Source organism: Charadrius vociferus, unplaced genomic scaffold, assembly GCF_000708025.1.
Source record: "Charadrius vociferus isolate BGI_N301 unplaced genomic scaffold, ASM70802v2 scaffold368, whole genome shotgun sequence".
NCBI classification, from domain to species: domain Eukaryota; kingdom Metazoa; phylum Chordata; class Aves; order Charadriiformes; family Charadriidae; genus Charadrius; species Charadrius vociferus.
Window position 1 is genome coordinate 84,937 of NW_009649714.1, and position 13,044 is coordinate 97,980.

Sequence of the window (13,044 nt, forward strand, 5' to 3'; positions counted from 1 at the left end):
ACACTTCAGTCAACAGAATGGAACAGAAAGTCACCAACTCATCTTCCTGCTTCTCCATACAAGGAATTTAGAGTTTTAAAAGGCACAAACAGCACCTCTGCTGGTGCTAAATTCCCATAATTTTCCTATTGGGTTTAGCTGCCACCTTCCTCTCAAGATCCCCCTCCAGAGCACATTTTGCTAGAAACGCGGTGACTAATTCTATGGCTGTCTTTCACCAAACGCAGCTTAAGGTTCACCACAAGACTTTGACACGAGAAACACAGGTTTAGACTGACAGGAAAAATAATGTTCAGCACTCAACAGCTGCTGGATGATGGAACCACCCGACAGACATGGTTAGGGCAGCTGAAGCAGGAACATGGAGAGCGGTCACTACCGCTCTGAGGAGGAGAGCGGGTGATCCACACTAAGCCTGGGAGAGCCCACCCTGACTCCTGACAACCAAACTTCAGCAAAAAGAGATTTTCCAGCGGCCGCTGCCTGCTCCACACCAAACTACAGAGGCTGATGTATAAAATACCTGCCTGCAGGGCACTTTTTTTATCAGGTAGTTAAAATATCCACTCTTACGGACAGAAAACCTCTGCAAGACTCTCTTCTGTCTCACAAACATATTTCTACTGGTCACAGCGGCAGAGTAAACAGAAGAAAAAAGGATTTAGTACGTAGGCAAGGCCTTTGTCACCAAACAGGTACTTGCCAGGTAATTTCTCATGACATGCGCAACTGCTTGTGCAGTCACTGTCAACACAAATGGGCTGATAAACACAAAACTGGGATAGAAAATGGTAACAAATGACCTTAAAGACAGTATACTAGTGCTTGAAGCATGCGCCTAATTCGAACAGGAGTGACGGAGTTGCTGAGTCTGAACCATGCAGATAAAAAAAGACTCAGGTCTAGAAAAATGCAAATAATCCTGCCAGCAAATTCCCAGTTCCATTCCACAGAATAAAACCAGCGATACACTCCTTTGAATGCAAATGGAGAAAAACAAAGAAAAAAATCTGATCACCCCTTAGTGCTGAAAAGCCTTTAAACTGCCAGTCAATACATTTACTGAGGAAGAAGTCTGAGAAAATTCAGTACATCAATTGTTTCTTCAGCATTATGGGACTAAAACCACCTTGTGGAGCGTAAACTCCAAACACTATTGTTGGAGCTAAACTTTCAGTGCACACTTCCAACTCGTGTTTTGAATTTACATCTTCCTTTCTGACTCCATAAACACACAAATTTCCATCAAACAGTGATCCCAGAATGAGCTGATATTGTAGCCCCAGGAATTAATGCAAACTGTCTAAAGTTCCCTTTTGTATTTTAGGTGCCTGCAAGTAGGACAGGGCCTTAAAGGGCACTACAACTCAAACTCTAAGACAATTACACCCTCCTAAAAAAAAAAAAATAATCTATGGCCACAATATTCTTGAATCTTGATACTGGCAATGTGAATTTTTTATTTTCACATACAGCTGCACATGTACATATGCATGTTCAGCACTTTTTCTTTCAACACACTTACATCCAACTATCAATTTAGTGCCAAATTTAAGAGGGTCAGTCATTGAGTTCAACTGACTCAGACAAACTTTAAACACATTAGAAAACGCTACTTGTCAGAGAAGGTTGGAGAATCAGTCTCAAAATAAATACCGTCCCCAAGAATATTATGGCTTGGAAGAATTTCAAGAACTTGAGTCCCTGATATTTGCAAAACGAAAAGGCCTTTGGAAATACCCTCGTGTGCTGGTTCCGGCAGGGGCAGGGTTCATTTTCACCGGGAGCTGGGAGAGGGCACAGCCCAGGGCTGACCCACACCAGCGAGAGGGGCACTGGCTCCCCGTGAGTCAGGCCCAGCACACAGCCGGGCAGCGGTGGCGGGGCGGGTGGGAACCCGGGTGGGCTCCTGTTCCGCTGGGCGAGCAGTGCTACACTAAGGGCGGTTTGTATATTCCTCTATCGGTATTATTTTTGTTGTTTCCTCTTTCCTTTGCTGTTCTGTTGAACTGCCTTTATCTCAACCCCCAAGAGTTTTGCCTTTTTCTTCTGATTCTCCACCACCATCCCCATTGCCAGGGGGAATAAGCAAAAGACCATGCGGTTCTTTGTTGCCAGCTGGGGCTAAACCATGACACCCCGCATCAATACTTTTTACCTGTTTTGAATAAAAAATATATATTATTTATAAAATAAAGAGAGCAGGCCAAAGAAGATTGGCCAGAATCACTCTATAGAACTCTTCTGTTCATTCCATAACTTAAACTTAGAAAGCCCTGAAACATCTGGATAGCACAATTTCTGGAGAAGCACTCTAGAATGCAGATTCCAATCGGACGATACTTCATGATGTTTTCTCATCTTGAAGATCCACTTGTTTTCTGCCCCTCAAAACTGAAGTCCATGCCAAGAGAAGGGATGGTGACTCCTGAGAGGAAAGCTGAAATTTAAATAAAGAAAAATGTGCGACTATAAACACTGATCTGATGAGCAACAGACGGCTGTCCAACCTTGACTCTGAGCATTGTTTTAACGCCATGCAGAACGACAGGGAAAATGCTGTTTTTCCACTCCCTAGTAGAATGGCAGTATGCAGTCCTCACTGACTATTGACAGAAAAAATACTGTGGGGTTTTTCTTCTCAGCGGAAGAAAACGGAATCGCAACTACAATGTACAAGAAGCCCCTTTATAAAAATCTCATGTTGCTCTGCTCATGTGCAGAACCAGGCAGTGGCTTACAGTGCTTTGCTACACAGTGCAGTTATTCAACACCCACAGAAAACAGAGGGGCAAATTCTACTTGACTATTCCACCCCCGGTAAGTGGGACGGCAGAGGATACTCCTTGAATCTCAGTCAATTACACTCCACTCTGAAAATGTTTCATGGAAACCGCAGAGGACACAGCCTGCAGCTTACTGCAACAGTACGCGTGCGGGATATCTCCCCGCTGTTATGAAAGTCAGAACGGATTATAGACCAGTGAACATTCTGGCAGCAGCATCTTCCCCAAACTGTATCATCCGTTGTTGTACCCAATTTCTCCAGGGTGAAAAAATAAAATAGATAAGAGAGTAGCAGCTGATGTGGGCATTACAAGTTACTTCCATTTATTCCCAACTGCAAGTTGGCTGTTCTCAACTTCAATTTCTTTTAAGACTGTATCTGCACCTTCCCACACCTTTCATGAGTCACTGAACAGACTTCCAATCTTGTAATGGTACAAGTTAGTGGCAAGAGTCATTCCTGCTACATTTACCAGAGGGTTTGTATCCTCCCCTACCAACAGTGCTTTCGGCTCTTGTGTTAACTGTGTCAACATCCAGCCCAGGGCTACTGGACAGCCACTGTTTTATTTCAGATTCTCTTAAACAATATATTTCTGGACGAGATGGAGAAATATTGGTGAAATAGTACCGTGCACAGATGCATCAGTGACACCACTCTGGTGAGAGGGTCTCTGCCCCTGGGTGGTCCGAGGCCTAGATGGCACGTCGCTATCACAGCTCCACCACCCCAAAGCCAGTGCGAAGGTGTGCACTCCACAGCCTTCAACACGTTCGATGACGCTGCCCGAGCGCTGTGGGGCACACCACTGTTACAGTCAAACCTGTCCAACACGACCTACCAATTTCCCCACAGAGCACCTGTTTTGAAAGTAATGAAGAAAGAAATACTGACCTTTCTGAACAAGCTTTATACTGCTGCATTTTCAAACTGCTATGTCTCCCTTTCTATGGCAAGGGATGAAGCTTCACCAGAATCTATAGAACGATAAACAAAGTAGTTAGAGGTAAGTACATCTGTTTTTCCTCACTGAGGATATATTTTTCACTAAGTGTGGGAGTGTGTTTGTAAGAATCATTCCAAATAAAAATAGACAACCACTTGTCAGAGCTAAATGAACAGCAGTTTTTAAACTGAGATCACTCTGTTATTGGCTTTATCTATTTTATAACTGTGTCACAAGATTTAAAGCCAGAAAGACAAACAAAGATCTTTCAGTTTTATTGGAACATTTCAGGCCTTTCTGGCTAGAAAATTATACTGGTTTACTTCTACTGTGTAAGATGGAATCTGAAAACTCTTAAGCTTAGAGCACTTCATTTACTGATGCCTTACAAAAAGAAAAGCAGTGGTGAGAAAACAAGGAAGAGTAAAACATCATTTGTGCCTACAACACAGTCTCCTAAAACCCATCTGTCAGATGGGAGTGTAGGTACCAAAGCTTAATGAAACAGAAATCATGTTCTCTGAATAGCGTTGGGTTAATACAGCCGTGCTAGAAATACACGGTAATACATCTCATGCACTCATGGTAAGTTTATTCCTAAACATTTTCACCTGCAAAATAACAACATCATTTTTCTATGAAGATACACAGTTTCAGCCCAAATCCTGGAGAACTGAAAGCTGTGGGAAGGTTAGACTCAAGCCATATGTAAGCAGCACAGAAATGTCTACTTTAAATCCACGTAGAGAGGCGGGGGCAGCGGGGCTTGTTTCACCTGATGAAGAGGAAGCTCGGGGTCAATCTGACAGCAGTCTACAACTACGTGGGGACTGTTTAAAATGACAACAGCCTGAAAGCAGCTCACACCTCACATTCCATGGAAACAGCATCCTGCTGACCATAGACAACAGCATTTTACTCTACTGTAGAACTGTATTATTACAGTAACTAATACCGAAGGAACTCAAAACAATTTATATACATAAATCTATCTTCACAGCCTGCCTGAGAGACAGGAAGGTTACTGTGCTGTGTTTCGCCTCACCCACAAAACCTGGTTAAGGGAAACACAGCCTACTATTAAAAAAAAATAAAAAATCTGCAGCAGCTATAGGAATAGGATCCAGTTCCCAAATTCATCCTTCTAGAGTTGTTCCCATGCCTGCCAAAACCAGGATGTCAAAACTGTTTTGCTCTGTAGACATCTTATGCTGATCTTGTGCTGTTCACTTTTAAAATTCAGAGCTCACTGTAATATATGACGGTCAAAATGCAAGGAAGGCATCAAGCAGTGTCAAATACCAATTTGTCACAGAACTTTCTTTAATTTTCTCCAAATGAATTTTCTCTGTGAAAGTAAAGAAAGAAGACCAAAAAGCAAACAGTTCCCCCTCACCACTCAACAATGCAAATGCAATACCTTTGCCTATGCCTCTTATTTCCTTATTATGCATAAAAAGAATCAGTGCTATTTCCGTTATCAGGCTATTTTCATATTTATTAGCACAGACATCTGTTTTACCATGCAAAAATCTAATACATTCACTCAGATGGGAAGTTCCAGAGACCAGCCCTTTACTCCGCATACCTTTAGGAAACCATACGATCTGAATGTCAAAGGGAGCTCAGAAAAGGATATACAGGACCTGCTGGCTCTGGGACATTAGTCACCGAAATTTCACTACCAACTTTTAATGGAATATCTTTTTTCATCTAATTGATTTAGCAGCTGCAGGTCTGATCCACATACAAAACTATATTGGTTTTACTAAATATATTCACTAATTAATTTCATCAAACTGATGCAGATTCCTGCACAGGTACCCCCCACTGTTATAAGGCAACCATTGATGCTGGGTTTAGCATTGCTTTAACTCAATCTTTCTCTGTCAGACACAATTTAACCATTTACATCGTGCCTAGAATCCAGAGAGGCAAAGCTAGTCTTTTGTCTCAGTTTACTGAATCGGCGAATACACCGTCCTACTGTCTGAGCAATCTCTGCTCACTTCTGACATCTAAGAAACTTTTACAATTTCTCGATTGATAGAAATTCAATCCCTACAGCCACAACTGATGACTCCTCTACTCAAAGGACTGCTATGCCAAATTAGCCACTATCTCAGGACATGAAGCTCCTTTAATTAGACTCCTACCGATCTGAATTTTAATTCAAATCACGTGCCTTCAGACAGCTGAAGCTACATCACACCACCAGAGATATCAACTTCTACCCATTACTCGGGATACGCTGGTTTCTGCTGGAAAGACATTACTTAGTACAGATCACAAATTTTTGAAGATGAGATTTGGGAAAGATTCGATTCATACTGAAGCCTTTTGTAGAAGTTGAAATGAAACACGATTAACTTAATAAATCAATCTAAGAGATGAGATGTTGCCGTATCTGTACAGAAATGGCTGTCCTGTCCTCGGCTCCACAAGGCAGAAGCGCATTCACAGTACTGACACACCCACGAACAACACATCAAATATGGTCCAGATGAGTCCTTTGAAAAAACTGGTAACCTTATGAGCTGCCAGCGTGTGATTCGCGGTAGCTCTCTGGCTAGACAGATTAAACAGATGCCTGTGAATAAGGGATGAGCATTAATAAACCTGAAAAAAAATTCAAATTACCATGAATTTGGAAGCAAGGGGTTTCAGTCGCTGGTTAAGAAATGAAACAACAGGTTCCCCCACAGTATTTTTCTCCCTACATGAAACAATAAAAGCCTTAGCAAGGCCAGGATTAAGGGGAAAAAAAAACCCCAGCAACCAGGAAGGGCACATTTAAACATCCGTATCAGAGAAAGGACAACCCTGTGGACAGGGTGATTGAGATGATGGCCTGTACGCTCCCGGGACCTAGGATGAAGCTACCTCACCTCCTTGCTCTCAGTTGGGTGTGTCTTCTCCTCATCAGCCTCCCAGTCCCCTTAACGCTCATCTCCCCCAATATCCACATGTGAGCTGAGTTTGCAATTGTGGGGGCTTAAAAATGCGCTGCTTTATGCAGACGCAGAATAATCAGACTGCAGTACTGCAGTTCGGCACAATAACATCAGACAAAGAAACATTTCATCAAGCTCCTTTTTTTTTTTTTTTTTTTTTTTTAATGATTTCTGTGGTGTTTCTCTCTCTTCTTCACGAGCCTGGAGTGAGGGACTCAGCTGATCAGGAGACTGCTCATTACTCCTGCTACGTAACACAAGCGCACGAGCAGTTACAGGTGAAACGCCAGGGGATGAGAAATCCCACTTAAATCCAAGAGGGCAGTTGTTATTCTGATCTTGGTGCGGCTGCAGTGCCATTGCCTAAGACTGCAGGACTGAAAAACCTGAACTTTAATGCTTCCTAAACTCTTGCTTTGCCCAATGCCCAGGTAAAAGGAAAAAGAACAAACCTGGTACCTTTTCTTATACAACTCCCTCTCCCCCAACATCTTTTATATTAATCTAAATGACACACAGACATTTTTTATCTGTGCTAGCAGAATGGTATAGTCAAGACCTTGAAGAAAAATGCTCCATGAGATGGATTTATGCTGTATCCCAAAACCACTTACTCAAAAATATTTTTATATGCATTAGTCAGTTGGACTTGATCTTAAATGTCTTTTCCAATCTAAATGATTCTATGATTACTGAATCAATTGTGACCCTACCTGGTGCTTATGGAGAGCCACAGAACTTGTAGAGTGCAAGATTCAGGCAACCCTGCCTGCCGCGGAGCTTTCTGATCACTCTGCTCACGGAACTGGATCAGCAGCAGCGCTGAAAGCTGCATTACAAGTGCCAGCTGCTCTCAGTCCTGCAGCACCAGCCACAGAGGCAGCCAGGGAAGGGTGGCAGCTTCTTCCCCTCCCAACCACACACACTGCCCCCGGTCTCCATGTGGGATTTCACCTTGCAAAATTCAGATGTTCAGACTGAGAGCCGGGAGGAGGATTTGCCATTTGTAAGAAAAATAAAGGGACCTGGATTTCCCCTAACGTTTTCTCTAGCAGCTGAGTTCCAGTTCCACATCACCAAATTGTAGACATACAAAGGGCCCAATCTCCTTATCTCGGGCACTCTTTTATGTAGTTCCCACCTTAACCTCACAACCACTGCAAAAATATTAAAACTTTGCCAGTCATGGTCCAAGATCCACATACGAACAGCGAGCCGTCTGCTCACAGCGTGCGGTCAGCCTGTTTTTCCACTTCTGTCTGTAACTTTGTATAGGCTCAGTTTGGCTTTTACATTACAGTAAGAGGTTCTAGTTTTACCAATATTACAGTTCTTCATCTTGGAACAAGATTAAAAACTATTTTTTCACTGAGAACGACGAGTAGAATAGAATATTTCAGTTGGAAGGGACCTACAACGATCATCTAGTCCAACTGTCTGTAAATGTCATTTATTTTATAAGCACTATAAATTGTGGGACCTCATATAAACTCCAGATTCAGATTCTGGGGTCTGATCTGGCCAAAAATCATCTCACCGCAAACGCTTCCATACTTAAGAAATAATTTTTTATACAAAGAATTTATACTTTCTACAAGTTGGAGGAAGTTCTGACTCATTCCTAAAGGAGTTATTTTAAGCATCATAAACAATACAGAGATGCCATATTTTGTTATTTTTAAAGCTAATTTGCGTTACTTTGTAACTGCCAAAATGAATAAAACAAAATAGGAAGAACAGGTAGTTTTCTAACACGCAAATATGAACTAATTAAAGCAGTTAATCTGAAGAAAAGCCAAAATGAGCCTCTTCAGTCCTATTGACAAAATCCTGGAGAGTCTATTTTCCCAGCAGTATGTGAAGTGCACCTTGGAAAAAACAGACTTTATTTTGCAGTGGAGTAACTTGAACAAACAGCTGCAGGTAAGACCTAAGCAGAGACTGAACAGCAAATATTGTGCTGTGCGGATTAAAGAGCTCATTGCACAGTACGTTGCACATGTATAAAAATGTTCACTTGAAAAGTTTCTGTTACCCCCTTTAACGAAGACTATAGTCTTTCCTCACAGGTTCCCACACATCCCTTGTGCACTTATGACTAAAATGTAAACTCTGAAAGGGAACAGTATCAGCAAAGCTTCTGAAATCTATTCTGAGGCAATAAAAAGCGCAACTGTGGAAATCACGTCTCCGAATGATAAGGCAGTGATATTTGGTTCTCCAAGTATATTTGCTTGATCCACTAATTATAGTAACCTGAGAATGAATTAACAGTTTCACCATTCATTAAAGGGAAAAGAAGAGTGAGATTATCATATTTCTTTTAAAGAGAATCTGTAAACGAAATCCTTGCTCCACAGGAAAAAATATGAGCCCTTGCTTAACTTACTGACAGGATTTCAGCCTGGAGAAGAGAAGGCTCCGGGGAGACCCTATAGCAGCTTTCCAGTATCTGAAGGAGGCCTACAGGAAAGCTGGAGAGGGACTTTTTACAAGGGCATGTAGTGACAGGACGAGGGGTAAAGGGTTCAAACTGGAAGAGGGGAGATTTAGATTAGATATTAGGAAGAAATTTTTCACTCTGAGGGTGATGAGGCACTGGAACAGGTCGCCCGGGGAAGCTCCATCCCTGAAAGTGCTCAGGGCCAGGTTGGATGGGGCTTTGAGCCACCTGGTCTATGGGAGGTGTCCCTGCCCAGGGCAGGGGGGTTGGAATGAGATGATCTTCAAGGTCCCTTCCAACCTAAACCATTCTATGATTTCTGAACCCTCAAACATGGCACCTGGGGTCTCTGACATGAACCCTGATACTCTGATACATACTGTATTCTCCAAAGACCAAAGCTGGGAGGTAACTATGCAAGGAAAAAAAAATGAAGTTCAAACAGAGAAACGTAACACTAAAGAATCATTAAACTAATTTTGGATGCATCTAACAAAAATCATCAAAGAATGGATATGCATATAAAGTCTTTTTTCTAATAGGACATCCATAGCATAAAAGGTACATTTACCTTTCAGAAACTGATCAAATCTCTTATACAAACACACCACTTCACTTAGAATTGCTTTCAGCACATAGATTTCTTCTGTGGAGATTAGCACATAGCTAAGTAAGCATCAAAACCAATGGACTTCTTTACTCTTGTAATAAAGCTGAACAGTGGCTTTCTAAATGTGTCACTGCATTCACATGTTTGTATGTATTTTCACAAACTCTTAGAGGATAAATGCACTTTAAAATAACCTTAGTCTTTTCATTTCTACAGATACAACTTTATGTCCCCAATAACTGTGCTGCATGCAGCAACATTAACATATAAACACACTCAGTTGTGGAAATTTCAATTTCTCTCTGCAACTTGTACCAACATCTCAGTTCATTTACTTGCAAGTAGAAAGCTACTTTAAAAAAAAGAGTTGACTCCAAAGTAGGGCTTATTTTTAGTCTTTGTTCATTAGTCCAGTCAGAGCTGCTCAGTGACTTCGCCAACACAATTTTTTTATTTGATTAGCTCTTATAACTCATCCATTAGTCACTGTAGGTCAAGACACAACTAATTTCCTTTAGCGTTACCTTACCATGAGGCTCTTCATCTATTCCATCATCTTCCCACTGCTCTTCGTTTGCCAGGAGAGGATTCCGAGCTTCACACAAAGCCCTCATTGGGAAAAAATGTCCATCGCCCTGGCTGCATGGAAAAAGGCACAGAAAGACGCTGTAAAAAGCAGCAAGCAGCTCTGAAGGATGCCAGTTTCTACACATTTTATCTGCAAACAAGTCTTCTGTTGCCTGTATTCCCAATGCTAACTTGAAGTTATTTTTAACTTTTCAAAAATCCTGTGTTTATTTTTTGTGGCAGCTCAGATCCCAGGTTTTACTAGTGGGTAGTTTTGGTCCTCGATTCCTTCAAGCTCTCTGGACAAAAAAAGGTCAAACCTATAACCCGGAATTAAGTAATTTTTAGCAGAACTCAAATGCACCTAACTTGATCAAGTCATTTGGATACAGAAGTGAGGGGGGAACTAAGGAAAACATTTATGTAGAAGGAGCAATTTATACCATAGGTATAAATTTTATCAATTTATACCACAGATTCTTCAAGGCAGAAATTACACTTCTGTGTTTGAATGACATGCAATAGAAAACGGCCCCAATCTTAGTTAGATGCTACTGAAAGACAAATAAAGAACCCACTTTCCCGTGACCTAAACCTGTACACAAAATGGGAAAAATAAATACAATAAATACACTGCAAACATCTAAAATTGCAAAAGCTTTTTTTTGCTTTATTACTGCCCAAATAGAAATGCATATCTGGATATCAAACAGGAGTTTGAGAGTACGTTCAAATTCATGTAATGTAAACTAAGTTAAAAACTAGATGTTCTAGCTTGGTCTGCACCATCCTGCATTCCCCACCGTCCAACAGCATGGAGAGAGGAACCGTAAGCTAGCTGAAGTGCCTTTTTCCTCTGATGATTTATCTTTATGCAAGGAAAATAACCCAAGTGTGCTCCCTGCGATGACTATATGCACTGGTAACGCACCTCTGACTAGCACGTCAGTGCTGCCTTTCCTTAACGGAAAGGCTCTCTGCGCTAATCCTTTTCCCTTCAACTATACACAGGAGTGGAAAACAGACGGCAGTGGGGATACAACTGGGACTTACACACTGCTACTTGAAAAAGTTGTGAATTGCTGTGCGAGAAAGTCATTTTAAATTGTGCCCAGTTACTAAAGGAATTAAATCCCTGTGTACTTTACTACTGGTGTAAGCGCCAAAACAACATTTTCCCCTACATTAAGAAACATAAACTGTGTTTCAGGCAGAGGAGTCTGACAGATGAAGCAAAGAGCATCTCTGAATGCTGAAACACCCATCCGCACATGTGCCACAGGAGTCCAGGAAGAGTTCAAACACCCTGTGCCGTGCATTTAGCCCTCAAAAACCTTTCCTTTCCAGACCTGTAGTGAAGAGGATTGACACAGGTGATGTCTGTTGCTGCATTTATAATAACGCACAGTAGTAGTCAGCCAAGCCACACGCAAACGGGAGTAACACCTGTGGCTGCAGCAGACATCCAGAAGTCAGTCCCTTCAGTTAACTGTATCAGCTTTTGGCACTGACTTGACTCCTACTTACCTAGAGGCAATAGGTAGTAACCAGAGCTTTTTTTCTTCTCCAAACACTTGCTGAAGATTCTTTACAAAGCCAAGATTGAATCCATTTTTATCTGGGCCATTTTGAAACACTGGAGCTGAGAAAGCCTCTACATACAGATGCAATTTCAGTGAAAAAAATGAAAATCAATGCCAAACACTCTGAAACAGGATTGTGCATGTTGTAGCCATCTAAAGACATGATTTAACAGATTATAAACTAGCATGACGTAGTGGTTTTATTTTGCAAGCCTGTAAAGACTTTCAAACTCAAGGTAGGAATTTGGTCTTGCAACTGAACCATATGGAACAGTCAAACTGAGCTACAAACTGTTTAATCTAGAGAACAGAGTTAAAAAATCTTTGCATGAGACTTGTTGAAATTCAGCAGGTAGAAATTTCTAAGTAAAAAGTCTGCAGAATTAAGTAGGTTGGTCTTCAATGCATATTTCAGAAGTGGCACTGGAGATTTAAATTGCCTCATTCATTAATGATATAATGAATAAGGACTAAAAACAAACACACGCAAATAGACCCTCTGTTATGGAGAGCCATAAAATTAAGAAAAGAAAGAGAAGGGAGGAGAACCTAGAGTGCACAATAAACAATTTTATCCACCTTCTAAGCTGCTGCAGAAGTCTGATGTTTTGGGACAGATGAGCTTCAGTGCCCCTTGAAACGAGTTAATAACTATAACAAATCTGAATATTTGCTCAAACTCTTCATAGTGTGTGTTTTGTTATAAAACTTTATCCAAAAAGCTTTAAAAATTGAACAACATTTATCTGAAGAAAGCCAAAGAAATCACTCGATAAAATCACACTGTTTCAGATTTTCATTTCATTGTTTTTTACAGTCGTAACTTCTTTGCCTTTGTCAGTGAAGATGGACACTGTTCTTCCCAACCTTACTAAGCTGTTTTAGGATGCACTCCAGCATATGAGCATGAAGAACCATTATTCCTGAAAAGCTGCACTCATTTCACGGCCAATGTAGTTATACATATGCATAACATGTTTATAATTGGACTTTTACACTTTAAGGCTCTCATTTCCCTAACAAAGCTTTTGTCACACCAGCTAATAAATGCAGCTCATCTGAAGTGACAAATTTCTGCAGCACTGTGCCAAGATCTTAAATCTTCCTCCCCTCATAAGCCAGCGGGAATGTATAGAAGTAGAACCCCCCCGCC

At 41.2% G+C, this 13,044-nt stretch overlaps 1 protein-coding gene across 1 annotated transcript in view; it reads right to left on the reverse strand.

Moving 5' to 3' along the window:
* Nucleotides 1–3,721: 3,721 nt before the first annotated feature.
* Nucleotides 3,722–13,044, reverse strand: part of ZDHHC15 (zinc finger, DHHC-type containing 15) — a 25,277-nt gene continuing 15,954 nt past the window's right edge. Inside the window, 3 exon segments of the mRNA XM_009890724.1 lie at nt 3,722–3,765; nt 10,271–10,380; nt 11,836–11,962. Coding sequence (XP_009889026.1) covers nt 3,722–3,765; nt 10,271–10,380; nt 11,836–11,962 — 281 coding nt within the window.